Raw genomic sequence first — 13,256 nt, 5'->3', positions numbered from 1 at the left:
ATCATGTTACCACAGAAAAAAACTAAGCCAGATGATATGAGAAAAGTCTCCATGTAATAAAATTTACCATATAAAGTCTCGGCAGTGTGAACAATAGGTTGGTTGTCTAAGATAAGTGGCCATAAACTTGTGCCCATTAACCTGATGGACCCTGCGTCGCACTGCCCCCTGGCGCTTCCTGGGGCGCATCCGTTCCCTAAATACTCTTTCTTCATTGTCTTTGGATGCTGAAGGAAATAAAGAAAGAGAGAGAGAAAAAAAATGGAAGAGATTAACAAATATTAATATTCCAGGCACAAAACAGAAGAACAGAAATAAAAAAGCAGAATGCACAACTTCAAATCAATTCTCATATATCCAGGTTTTTATATGTATTCCACCACACCACCATACTCTTTTTTGATATAAGTATTGTGAATCCCTTTATTTTAAAGCAAATGTTTAATATGTATGATTGTACTAATCAACTTAATTGTATGCGGAAACTTCATTAACCTAGTGCCTATGAATGTGTTGGACTTCAAATCATTCCCAATGGGCATACTGATTGGAGATCAATGCATTCAGAGATCATCAGATTGAAAAAGGCTGGTGAAATATTTGAAGTCATAAAGAATTCAGCGATGCAAATATAATTTTGAATTCTTTTGGGACTAATGCACTGATAGTTGGGAGGGAGAATGTCTGAGATATTAAATTTGATCAATTATGTCCCACCTTTCCTCCTGGAGTTTAAGATGATTTACATGGAGGTCTTTTATCCTTACAATAATAACCCTATGAGTATTTTGGGCTGAAAGAAAGAGAGAAACCCAAAGTCAAGATTCCCTCACTGAGGATGGATTTAATCCAGGGTCTCCCAATGTTTTCCACACTGATTGCTATACCACAATAGCATATTTTCAAAAGCTTGGGGTTCAGTGAATTTCACCAAGACATCTCTCCACAATTTCTTGGAGAAGTCTTGATAATAGATCTTGCTGGAGTGAGCCCTTTTCAGGATACAATGTGCTGATAATAGCTGTCTGCAATTATGGAAGAGCTGACTAGGCTGAATCATAACACTGTCACCTACACCTGTGTCCAAGATCCAGCACCCAACCCTTTCATGACCATTAATTCTCAGAAGTCTATATATTGATTGATTGTAACAAAATAAATCACATTATATCTCTCCCCTTAATGAAATTGCAGGATAATAATGCAAATTAAAACAGCATGAATGTGAAGCATCAGCACCCTATCTGCATTAGATATATTGAAAATTAATTATTGAGGTGAGGTAACAGCTAATTCTATCAACATGCCTCCTTTCAAAAGTATAATAATCAGCATTTTTCCTATAGTTGCTTTAGGCAAATCGTATATAAGAGCCAACCATTTTGTTGTTGAGAAATTCCCTTTTGTACATCAAAATACTGGGATTTTGTATTTTGCATTTTTTGTTTTTGTTTTAATGGAAATGCAGTACTGTCCCCGTTCCCCCCCCCTTATCTTCAGTTATTGCATTAATCACAGTTGCTGCCGAAGCCATGACGTGCAGCTCTCTCTCTCTCTCCCTCCCTCCCTCCCTCCCTCCTTCCCTCTCTCTCTCTCATACACATATGCACATTTTGGCTACCAGCTGTGTTTCCAGAATCAAAGCAAAGCCATACATGCTATGCTGCTGCTTCCCACTGTGTTACATTTATCTGAATAAGTGTCTCACAGCAGCTTCAACCCCAGCTTTTGGGTTTGCAGGAGGGGGAATCATAGAAAGGACTTGCATCATCCAGCCCAGTTGAAGAGGGACATCTATGGGAATAAACCCAAAGGATTCAACCTGCAGGTGATGAACTCACCTTGTATCATAATGAAATATATAGGATGAAGAAGGATCAGGACATATTTCCAGACTTGATGCTTTGTGTTTAAAAATGGCCAATGTTCAGCTAATCCCAAGCTACTACTGTCCTACAGAACCCTTAATGCTCTTAGGAAAAGTGTGAGCTACCACAATGTGAAGGGCAACACACCTGAAAGATTTTCCCAATTACTGAGATCTGCCTCTGAGATCCTGTTTTAGTCTAAATGTGTGGTGTGTAACACCCTTAGATGTCAATCAGTTTTTACTGAGGCAGCCCAAGTATCTGAGAGCACCATGGGTAAAAGACTTCATAGAGACACCATAGACTTCTGGTAAAAAAAAAAATCCTCTAGAATTTCCATTATCTTGTATTTGGTTAATCTTGTTCAGATACACAATGGTTGTAGATCAGAGATAAAATGCAAATTTTACATGAGTTTGATCCATGAACTCTCCAGTCAAAAGAACTGGTTGCAGTTGAGGAGAAGTATACTTGGAATAAATTAGCCTTTCTATAAATTATGATGTCTTGAATTTATAACCTAACAAATCTGGAAGTTACTTGGTAAATAATCTGATTCAGCTCAAAATTTGACTCAACTGAATAGTGAGATGTTAGAGGTAACAACTCACAGATGATTGAAGTTCCTCTTCTTTGAGTGGGACTCCAATGTACAGAATCTGATCTGCTATCTTCTGAAGTTCCTTCCCCTGATGTTGTAAGACAAGATAAGCAACAATTCAATGTGCAAGACAGTTTGCAAAGAAAAAAAAACGGACAGTCTTGGTATTTATTTTTTCCTGCTGTGTTTTGTTAAATTACCACGGAATATTACTACTGCTATTCCCTTAAAATTTAAGGCGGCCTTCTCCAATAGTTGAAATGTTTAGTACCCCATTTTTTTAAAAAAAAATTAACTAGTTAGAAAGAGCCAGAGTCTCCCAAATTATTATCTAATGAGACACAGATAAGTTGTCAATCTCCTCTCACATACAGGAGGAGAAGATAGGATTTGCCAATCCAAAGATGCAGCAGTCCAACTATAATGTTCTAAATGAAGGTTCAAGTGATCACTTGATCTACATTTAGAAGAGGTATGCAATGCCTCTTATAAAATTAACCTATGCCTGTTCAATTGGAGTACAAGTGGTAGAAAGAGCAACTAAATGAATTGTTAAGAACAACTCTTGTACTCTTCATCACCGACTATAACATGTGGAGCCTCATCCCACTATATCAAAGAGTTGTCCTAACTCTATCATGCCCCATGAGACTAAAAGTAGGCAACTTGGTGCTCTCCACACCTTTTGGAATTCAGCTTCCATTAGCTCTAGCCAGCAAATACAAGGTACCATATAAACTGTAGGTTAAAATATCAAGAAAAAAAAAACTAGTCACCTCCTTGTTTTTGTTTTTTTAAATAAAAATCATTGATGAATAGGTTACTGCAGCCCATGTTGCAGAATGGCATGGCTCATAGTGTATAGAGATTATACAAATGCAGAAATGCAGGGAATCTCCAACAGGATAGTCAATAACAGGATACAAATCAATGATACAACTCAGCAGAAGAAAATTATAGTGCCCATATCTCCCTAAAATATGTTCTCTGCCTTATTTTCTCAAAATGTGACAGTTTGCTTTAATATAAGTGCCAGGTTTGGAATATGTATGCTTTTCTTTATTTAAAACTAAAACTAAAGAAATACATAGCATTGTATTTCCAACCTGCTTTATGGGACTCTAAAATAGTCACTTGTGCCAAAGCAAAATCAATGATGTAATGAAAAATCATTACTTAATTTAATTTTTGGTACACACTCAATGGAATTTAGAAAGGAATTTAGTAACAAAGTCTGATCCAGCTAAAGAGTGCCAAAATGCATTAGCGCAAATCCAGATAAAGCAGCTGAGCTGAAATGAAGTAATTTAGAATTAGAAGTCAATTATCATTGGGCAAAGGACTAAAAAAAAGGAGTGTTGCTTGCACAATATAGACCAAACATGACTGATCCAAAGATGAGCTAGTTCATGTCTCACCTCATGTTAGAATGCAGCATTGCAGCAAGCCTTGTGATAGCATTGTTTTAGGTTGCAAACCAGAAATAGGATTATTTTGGAAAAGTCATGTAAGATGCACTCATTCTGATATTTTTAATACGGTAATTTCTAACTTCCTGGGCTTCATATAAACTCATTTTTAATTATTTTTTTACCAATTGACCAGGGGGAGAACTTAAAACATCTATACCATAACCCATACACTGAGAGATGTAATTTTTAAAAAATGTTTTAGTAATCAGACAGATTCTGCCCTTCTGTTGGCTGGGAAGTCTGAAGCGGTAATTCCTATACATCTAAAAAGGCATGTCAAGGACGGTTGTTTATGTTACCTGACTTTCAGGATTTTGAACTTGCGATCCAGTGATTCTCCAAGGATACTTACAAAAGGAAAAGTGATGCATTTCCTTTTACCTAATGAAATGCCTTTTGATTGTTCTTGCTGCAACTATTGTTTTGTACATGTGAACATTTGTTTTGAAATTTCTCAAATATAATTGTAAGGCTAAAAATCTAGACAGAATTAATACCATTATTATGGTTGGAAAATATATATTTTGGAGCAAGATAAAAGAGACCCAATTTATTGGAACTTAGGGTGAAAAAAATCAAGCTTCTCCATTTAAATAGACACTAACTCTTCTTGACATATACTCTGTTTGGGGTGTAGCTCACTGAAGAAGTAGGCAACCTTTTGAATTGGGGCACTGTACAATATTTAGAGCTCACAAAATGGCTGCCCCGGAGGACTTGCCTACAGTATTCTCTAAATGGCTGCCACTGTCAATATGTTCAGTCAGAAAATGTCTATTTACTAAAGAGTGAGCTATTCTCTCCACTGATGTTTTCTAAATCATTTGGTGGATTTTTTGTTGGGCTAAAACATATTCTTACACACAACTAAATATGATGCTAGAGAAGCTAGTGTTCTGCTTTGCAGCACGGAAGTTTATTTAATTTGTTGTTTGCTATTAGTATTTTTTTAAAAAAAAAATCAGGTAAGATGGAAAGTCTGAGCTAGCTGGAGACAATTGGGTGTCCCTGGGGGCCATGTCTCTTATCCGTAGATTTACTTGCTTAGCATGATGTCCAAGCAAAACCCACCCACCTATGTGGTATTGTATATTATGTATCTATATCCTTTGAAGATTCCAAACGCCTATGTTGATATCATATGGGCATAGAGCACTGTTCATTCATTTTCATTGAACTTATTCATTTCTCAAGATTTCTCTTCTACCCAAATTATAAGACATGTGCCTGAAATAAATTCTGACCTTTCCCTTTTCTCAGCTGCTACAGAAGGGCTGAGGGAAAGGGAAAAAGGATGAAAAGCCATCTGGGCTACAGAAAGTTAGGTTACTACTGCTGCTACTGACATAAAATGGTGTTTGTGTGTGTGTTTTAAACAGCTTGTTTATATAGCTTGTGCATATAGCTTAATTAATTACTTCCTAATATTATCAAGTCTAATTTGTCTACAAATTAGACTAGGATCACCCCTCTGAAGGGAAAGGACTAATTAATTAAACCAGACAGTAATTTATTAAGACTTGCATTCAAAGAGAGGAAGGAAAAGTTGCAGAGAAACAGAAAAGGATAAGGTTCAAGCATTGCTTTGGAGGTCTATGTTAAAGCTGGGAACTAGACTCTCCCAAATCCACTGGGGCTCCCAAATCTGTTGGTCAATATAGCAGAAATCTAGAAGAACCAGAATGACATCCTTATATAGCCTTGTACATGGAGCATGCATGTAAATCAAGCGTGCACAACTCTTTCTGGGTTGGCATGAGGTCTGTAGTCCTAGCAAGTTGATGGGGCCAGGATAAAAGCAAAAATAGTTTTAATTCATATTTAAATAAACTTGAACAAGTTAAATACCATCAATGCAACCATTTACAGTTAGTAATACTCCCTTCTACTACAATTTGAGGGCAACTTTTGAAGAGGTCCTTAGAGCAGCAGCAAAGCTTTTTTAGGGGCATTTGACAGCCCAAGACTTCCAGCTGGACTCCCTCTTCCCCTCTCCTCCTGCCCCTCCTCCTCCTCCCTCCTCCTTCCTCCTCCTCCTCCTCCTTCTCTTTTATGTTATTATAACATAAACGCTATTATGTTTTGCCAGAGCGTGGCTGATGTTTAACATTAGCTGGATTATGCCACAAGTCACATTATTATATTGCTACTAATACACCCCCCCCCAAAAAAAACCTTGTGCTTCAGTTTATGCTGCTGAATAAAGTGGCTAGATTTAACGTACTTTTGTGTAATAGATCTGTCAAGCAAAAGGGAATACAATTTGAGAGATACAAGGCTCTCTAATGTTTTTAACTATACTTCAACCCCATAAAAGTTTGAACAATACTTATAATAAAACTATAAATTCCATGGACACATGCAGCTACTAACTGGAAGCCAATAAAGATGTGTGTGTGTGAGTGTGTATGTGTGTGTGTGTATTTGCACAGAATATATGTTTTAAGGTAAAGTAGGATTACAAGAGTACCTGATGAATAATCATGGAAAATTGTAATTGAGATGGGAGTAGCAGAAATCTCAGAAGGAACATAAAATGGCATCACATTCAGACTTGACTAAAGTATAATGAACACTATCCAGAAAATTGTCTTTTAATTTGGCTTTAAAATGCAAAGCCGGGAGTTGGAATGTATGGCACAGGCATAACATAATGCAAGCCAACAAAAGCCCAAATTCTCTACTTTATTCCAACTCCATGCCATGCAAAACGTTGTTAAAAGGATGCTCCTTTCAATAATTATACAAATAAACGAACCCTACAGCTATATGATTATTTATAGCAAATATTCATGCTGGAGTGGGACTATACAATTGTTACTTCAAACCCACACAAGTGAATCATTTCCCTCCAGGCCAACAATTTAAATAATTCCTTCACACCACTGGGGGTCACTCTAGTCTGGAATTTAAAACAGTATCACACTTTTTTTTCTTTTCAATTATTAGGTTTTGAAGCCTTAAAAGCCAATTTCCCAGTAGCATGCACCAAGAATGGGGGGGGGGGGGAATCTGTGGAAGACTCAATCATGTGTAGGAGAAAGTCTAATTCTATGATTTGGTCCAAAATAAATATCTACAAAATATATACTAATTTGTGAATTCATAAAGTGTGAATGAGTGAGTAGGATAGACAGACAAACAGACAGACAGACATTTTGTTATAATAAATTCATTGTCACTCAATCATCTGAATGTCATGAAAACTGTAAGGTGCTAAGCAACAGGTATCAACAGAGAGACTTTAACAGCCAAGAAAAAGCCTTTTTTTTCATTTATAAAATGTTGGAGACTTAAGCTGCAATATTAGCATCTTCATTTTCTATAAGGTACATGCTTTTCCCCTCGCACTTTGAGAATAGCTACACAAAAATGTTCAATGATTTAAGGGGATATTCAAAATATCCATATTCAATATTTCTACAATAGAAATATAGATGGAGACTATTGCTTACTGTAAATTTGCTGAGTTCAAGTACTGAGATAAAATGTGAACAAAATGTGGCTCAAGAATTTTTCAAAACTCTTTGCTGCTGTCCTAAACATGCTTTCCAAAAGGCAACTGGAGTTGGTTTTTTCCTTGAAGACGTTTTGCTTCTCATCCAAGAAGCTTCTTCAGTTCCATTCCCCACCATTCAATCAGAACTGAAAAAGCTTCTTGGATGAGAAGCGAAACATTTTCAAGGGGAAAAAAACAATCCATTCCAGTTACCTTTTGAAAAGTACCTTTCGGACAACCATGACCTGAATGATTGAGAATCTCCATAGAAACATCATTTAATTTCCCATAATACCTTCTAGAACAGTGATGGCTAACCTTTTTGTTGTTGCGTGCCAAAAGCGCACTAATGCGCACCCATAATGCAATGCCTGTGCAATCCCTTGCGTACCATACACCCCCGTGCATGCCCACACGACTGTCATGCATGGACCCCGCCTCCTGTATGCGCCCCGCCTCCCAAGCATGCACGGCAGAGACCTAAAAACCAGCTGGCCAGTGAGAGGTGCATGTGCATGCGCGGTGGAGCTGAGCTGGGATGATGGCTCGTGTGCCCACAGAGAAGGCTCCACGTGTCACCTGTGCCCCCCCCATGCCATAGGTTCACCATCACAGTTCTAGAATGACATTATTTTGGGGATGTTACAGAAAATCAAACAGCAACTTTCACATCCCAGAAAGGAGATTGATGTTATTGATCAACCTTTTCAATATCACTATTTGGTAAGTAAATTAGTAGGTGGAATGTGTGTTTGTGTCTGTTGTATAAGTATAGTACAGGACAGGTAGGGAACTATGATTTATGGATTTCAAACATGCTGCTCAGGAATTCTGGGAATTGAAGTTCAAAAATGATAAAGGGGACATTCTTCCCCACTTCTACTATAGGAGAAGGCCCATAACATACAGTGTCTAACACTCTCTAAAAACTTTGAACTGACATTGTGGCTTGGACCTGAATTAAGTATTTTTTAATACTGAATTAACCGCCCCTAAGAATTCATTTTATTCTACTTTTATTTCGTCTATGTGAGGAAGATTTCCATTATCACTGAGAGATAGCTGGGAATTATTTATTTAAAATCTATCTCTCTGTTTTTTAGTCTGTAACTTTTATTTTTTCAAAAACAGCTTACATAAGATCAAAATGCCAAAAAACATCAATGGAAAATAATCAAAGCCGAGCTACCAGTCAAAATCAACGGAATAAAAATAATTTTGGCAGGTCTGAGTAACAACTGTTAGTCACTGAATGTTTATTGGCATTTTTTAAAAAAAGTTATGTAAAAAATCATTATCAAGCTAACCTGAAAGACCTTCTTTAGATGGGGAACTCCTCTTAAATATTCTGCCCTTCACTGGAAATTCAAATGTAAAATAAATAATTCCGTTACATTAGATTCCCCGCTATCCATTCAGAGCTGAAGAAGCTTCTTGGATGAGAAACTAACATCTTCAAATGAAAAAGAAATAAAGAAAAAGAAAAAAACAAGAAAGTCTAGTTGCTTCCTGAAAAAGCATATTTGGGACAACCATGATTTGGTTGATCTGAAAATCTCTACAGACTTGTAAAATAAATAACTTTCTTTCTACAAACTGCTCTAGCCTTCTAACTGCAATTTACAAAACTAGCTTTAATTTAGAACCTGTCTCTCTTGAATTATCTTGAAGTAGAATTTTACAAATTAAAATAAATTTCTGCAGATGGAAATATAATATGTTTGTGGACGCCAGACATTTTATTCTATTACACACCAACACATCCACATATCATGCATAGTTTTTTACCTAAATAGGTAAACAAGCACACTCAGTTCTTGTTGTACTCTTCTCTTGGTTCCCCCTAATTAACTTAGTGTTTTGTTGCTTTGAAAACTTTCGTTGACTCTATGGTCACCATACCTTGGTGAAGCTACAGATATCCTCTGTGCACCAGTAGGGTACGTTTGGCTACAAATAGGCATGTTTCTAGCTTGAATTCTGGAAAGAGAGAAGGACTCAACAACTACAGAGCAGAACAATAGAATTGGAAGGGACCTTGGAGGTCTTGTAGTCCAATCCCCTGCTCAAGCAGGAAACCCTACACCTTTTCAGGCAAAGGGTTATCTGATCTCCTTTTAAAAACCACCAATGTTGGAGCACATACAACTTCTGGAGGCAAGTTGTTCCACTGATTTAATTGTTCTAACTTCCAGGAAATTTCTTCTTAATTCTAGGTTAAGTTCCAGGTTCCAGGTTCTCTCCCTTACTAGTTTCCATGCATTGCTTCCAGACTGTGCTGGAAAAATGGTTTAACTAGATAGATTCAAAACAAATCTAAAAATTAAAATATCTGCTGAAATAAACTACTGTGAGATTTTAAAAATAATTGTACAATTAGATTCCCTTCCATCATGTCACTGACTACTCCAACTACTACATTGTAGAAAAAGAATTAGATGTATTTACTTGTCAGTGTGAGTATCTATATGAATATAATTTTTACATTTCACAACTCCCACCTGAAATCTTAAAAAAATAATATTTATTTCCAGAAAGAATTAAATCCTTTTATGGTATGTCAACTACCAATTCTGGTTTAGTTTGTACGTTGCTTGGCTCTCCAAAGTACTGCAGCTGTTACCGGGGGCGTCATAGCTGTCTCTATGTTTGGTAACTGCATCATTGGCAGATTTAACTCAACTACCGTCATTCTTTCCCACGTATCCTGACGTCAGAATAGTATCTGCTGTGGGAACTCAATCCCAGCCACAGAATTTGGGGGAGGTCAGTTTGATGGCACTCCTTAATGTTCTCCTCCATTTGCTCTTCAGCTGTAAGCTAAGCAGTTGCAGGTAAGACGGCCCAAGAATGAGAAAATAGCAAGTAGCCTCTCCATTGAGTTTGCTCTTCTCCTTGCTCATTGTTGGGAAAGCCCATTTGTAAGCATGTGCCACAACTGAAGCAGAAGGGTCACTTTGGAACTAAATGGTAACAGATGCCAGTTGAAAGCAAACAAGGTAAAAGCTGGCTGGGTTCTCTTGTAGTGTATGCTTCCTGAAAAGCTGCTAATATTGATTGGGCAGTAAAAATATTTATAAGACTCATATCTGACCTTGTTTTAAGAAACAGGTAGTACTGCCTGTCCATTTTCTATGCTTAGCTTCAGATGTGTAGATGGATCCATACCTGGATCCATCTAACAATAAGAGCAATTTATTAAATTTATATGCCATCCAATTCTCAGTAACTCTCCTGGTCCATATTTAATTCCCAAGTGACAGAGAAAAGATTAACCAACTCTTCTACTTTTCTTCCATTCATTGATCTACAAGTGAATGTCCATAGCTTTACTTTGGATTCAGATCTAGATGATCGTAAGACATTAAGCTATATCGAATAATGTGAAGTTATAGAATAATCCTCTTCTTCTACTTTTTCTCCTTTCAATTGTGTCTGATTCTCAAAGACTACCTGGACAAGTAGTTTTCTTTTTCAGAAGTGGTTTGCCATTCCTCCTTTCCAAAGCTGAGAGAAAATGACCCGCCCAAGCATACCCAGCTGGTTTTGTGCTCAAGGGAGAATTAGAATTCATGGTCTCCTGATTCTTCCAATATTTGAACCTATTCTTCAAAACACCTGAGGGCAGGGCAAGAAGTAAGGGGTGAAATATTATTAAAAAGAGATCCAACCTAGAATTAATAAGAAGTTTTTTTGACAGTGGAAACAACTAATCATGGAATGGCTTGCCTCCAGAAGTTGTATGTGCTCCAACACTGGAGATTTTTAAGATGAGATTGGACAGCCATTTGCTAGAATGCTATAGGGTCTCCTGCTTGGACATGGGTTGGACTAGAAGACCTCCAAGGTCTCTTCCAACTCTGTTGTGTTTAAAGTAGATGGATAGGCACCTCTCAACCCCCAGGGAAGACAAGAATGGAACACAGATGCTTGCTGCCGTCTTCCTCCAAATCTTTCATCTTTGTGTTTTAATGGAGCCATCGTTAGTTTCTCTTTCAAACAAACATACGTGCCTCACAAAATACCACATTTCTCCTTATCAAGTCTCCTATGTAAAGGTATGGCAATAGAAATAACTGAAAGAAGGATAATGGAAAGTGGGATATAGTTTGTAACTGCAATTTCCCCAGTAAACTCCCTGAAACATTAGGAAATGAAGCAAACACTCTGGATCTAATATTATGCCTCCCCCACCTTTTCTCGCTGAAACACACACATCTCACATGCATGCACAAACTTTGCATAATGGCTGCTATAAATTTTGGAAATTGAATGGTCAAAAATCCACTACAGGCAAGTTATCCCAGATAGCCACAATCAAAGTAGCTTTAAAAATAATGCAATTTATTTACTTTATTGATTGGATTTACACCCCATTCTTATTTAATCTTGGGAGAGAAGCAACTGCTCGTTATAAATCAGCAACAGTGCCCTTCAGATCCATGTGATCAGAAACACACATAAGGTACATTGTTAATAACTTCTAATTCTTGTATTCAACACTGAGTCAGATTATGTTAGAACGTAAGAAGATTCCCAAAGCCTTCTACCCCAGCAAACAGATGATTCTGCGATGCCCACAGGCAAAACATAAAAGCAAATACATTTTTTCCATTAGTGCATACTAATGTACGCTTTCTCTGATACTGGAGGTAATATCTATCCCTGATGACTAGTAGACTGCCTTGCCTGAATGTCCTTGAATTTAAAAAGGATTTTCCTGTTCTCTTATCTAAAAAGAGTACCAGTTACCACTTAATTGCTTTATTCCCAAAGATGTGGGAGCTGCAATGATCCATAAACATTAGCCTAGTCAATTGGAATATTTTCACTCCTTTTATGCCATCAAAGAGGATTAGATTAAAATCTAAAAAGCAGAATTCAGGAACCAGAAATCTTTGCAACAGGGCTTTGATTTAAATGCTTCTCGTGTCTAAATGGGAAAAAAACAACAACTCAGCATAAACTTTTGTTGAACTGCAAACATGTGCCATTCACAAGTGTTTGGTTGGTTTTTTTTTTTGGTTTTTTTGCAGGGTTCGAACCCTGCAGAGAAAAAAAAAATTGATATAAATACATTTTCTGTCTTTTTAATGATCATCTTTTACAGAAAACCTGAACCACATGAGAGAAACAAAGGCCAAATATTATTCTTTAATTCTAACCAGTAGTTTGAAGACATGACAGAGCTTATTAAATATGGGCCTCTGGAGGCAAAAGAATGTTCTGTGGCTGACTTGGACTAGGACAGCACCACGGTTTATAACAAGACTGCATTTCTGATGTTTACATAGCCATTGAAACAAAAAAGCACCCCACAACTTGCAAACTTTCACAACGAACTCTGTACATACAACACCTCTAAAAAAACAGAAGTAAAACATACATACACCAAGGAGACAGTCATGCATCTCAAAGCTTAATCACTCAGCTTCCTGCTAAGTTCATGACCTTGCAAACAAACAATCACCAATATTTGATTTTTTAAAAAAATGTTTCTTGGCTGCAGAGCTAACAGTATATCAGAACTCAGATTGACCATTTATATAATGATATACAGTGAGTGATTGGGCAAATATACAGAATTATCTTTTGGAGAGAAGTTATCTTTCTTGAAAGCACTATCAATAAGAAAATATAATAGTTTTATCTTTCCAGTATCCATGTGAATTGTGTCAACTATGAATTTAATATGAAATCCCTAGATTTATTTTCCTCACAGTGAACTGATAATGGTAAAGAGCCACAAGTAAAGTTAGTAAATAACACAAAGGCTAACCCCAGTATGTGGTTTCAAATCTTACTGGTATAATACA

The 13,256-nt window shown here is 36.9% G+C and overlaps 1 protein-coding gene across 2 annotated transcripts in view; it reads right to left on the bottom strand.

Moving 5' to 3' along the window:
* The window catches only part of PRKCE (protein kinase C epsilon), a 308,889-nt gene that overhangs the window by 91,890 nt on the left and 203,743 nt on the right, over positions 1-13,256 (bottom strand). Inside the window, exons 3-4 of one of the 2 annotated variants that reach the window (XM_032216245.1) lie at positions 2,480-2,557; positions 68-227 (exon numbers count right to left, since the gene is read on the bottom strand). In XM_032216245.1, the coding sequence (XP_032072136.1) occupies positions 68-227; positions 2,480-2,557 (238 nt within the window). The remainder of the gene's footprint in view (positions 1-67; positions 228-2,479; positions 2,558-13,256) is intronic. The other variant, XM_032216246.1, reaches the window with a different exon arrangement.

Source organism: Thamnophis elegans, chromosome 4 (genome assembly GCF_009769535.1).
Source record: "Thamnophis elegans isolate rThaEle1 chromosome 4, rThaEle1.pri, whole genome shotgun sequence".
NCBI classification, from domain to species: Eukaryota; Metazoa; Chordata; class Lepidosauria; order Squamata; family Colubridae; genus Thamnophis; species Thamnophis elegans.
The sequence above is the reverse complement of the archived record's forward strand: the minus strand, read 5'-3'. Positions and strand labels throughout refer to the sequence as shown.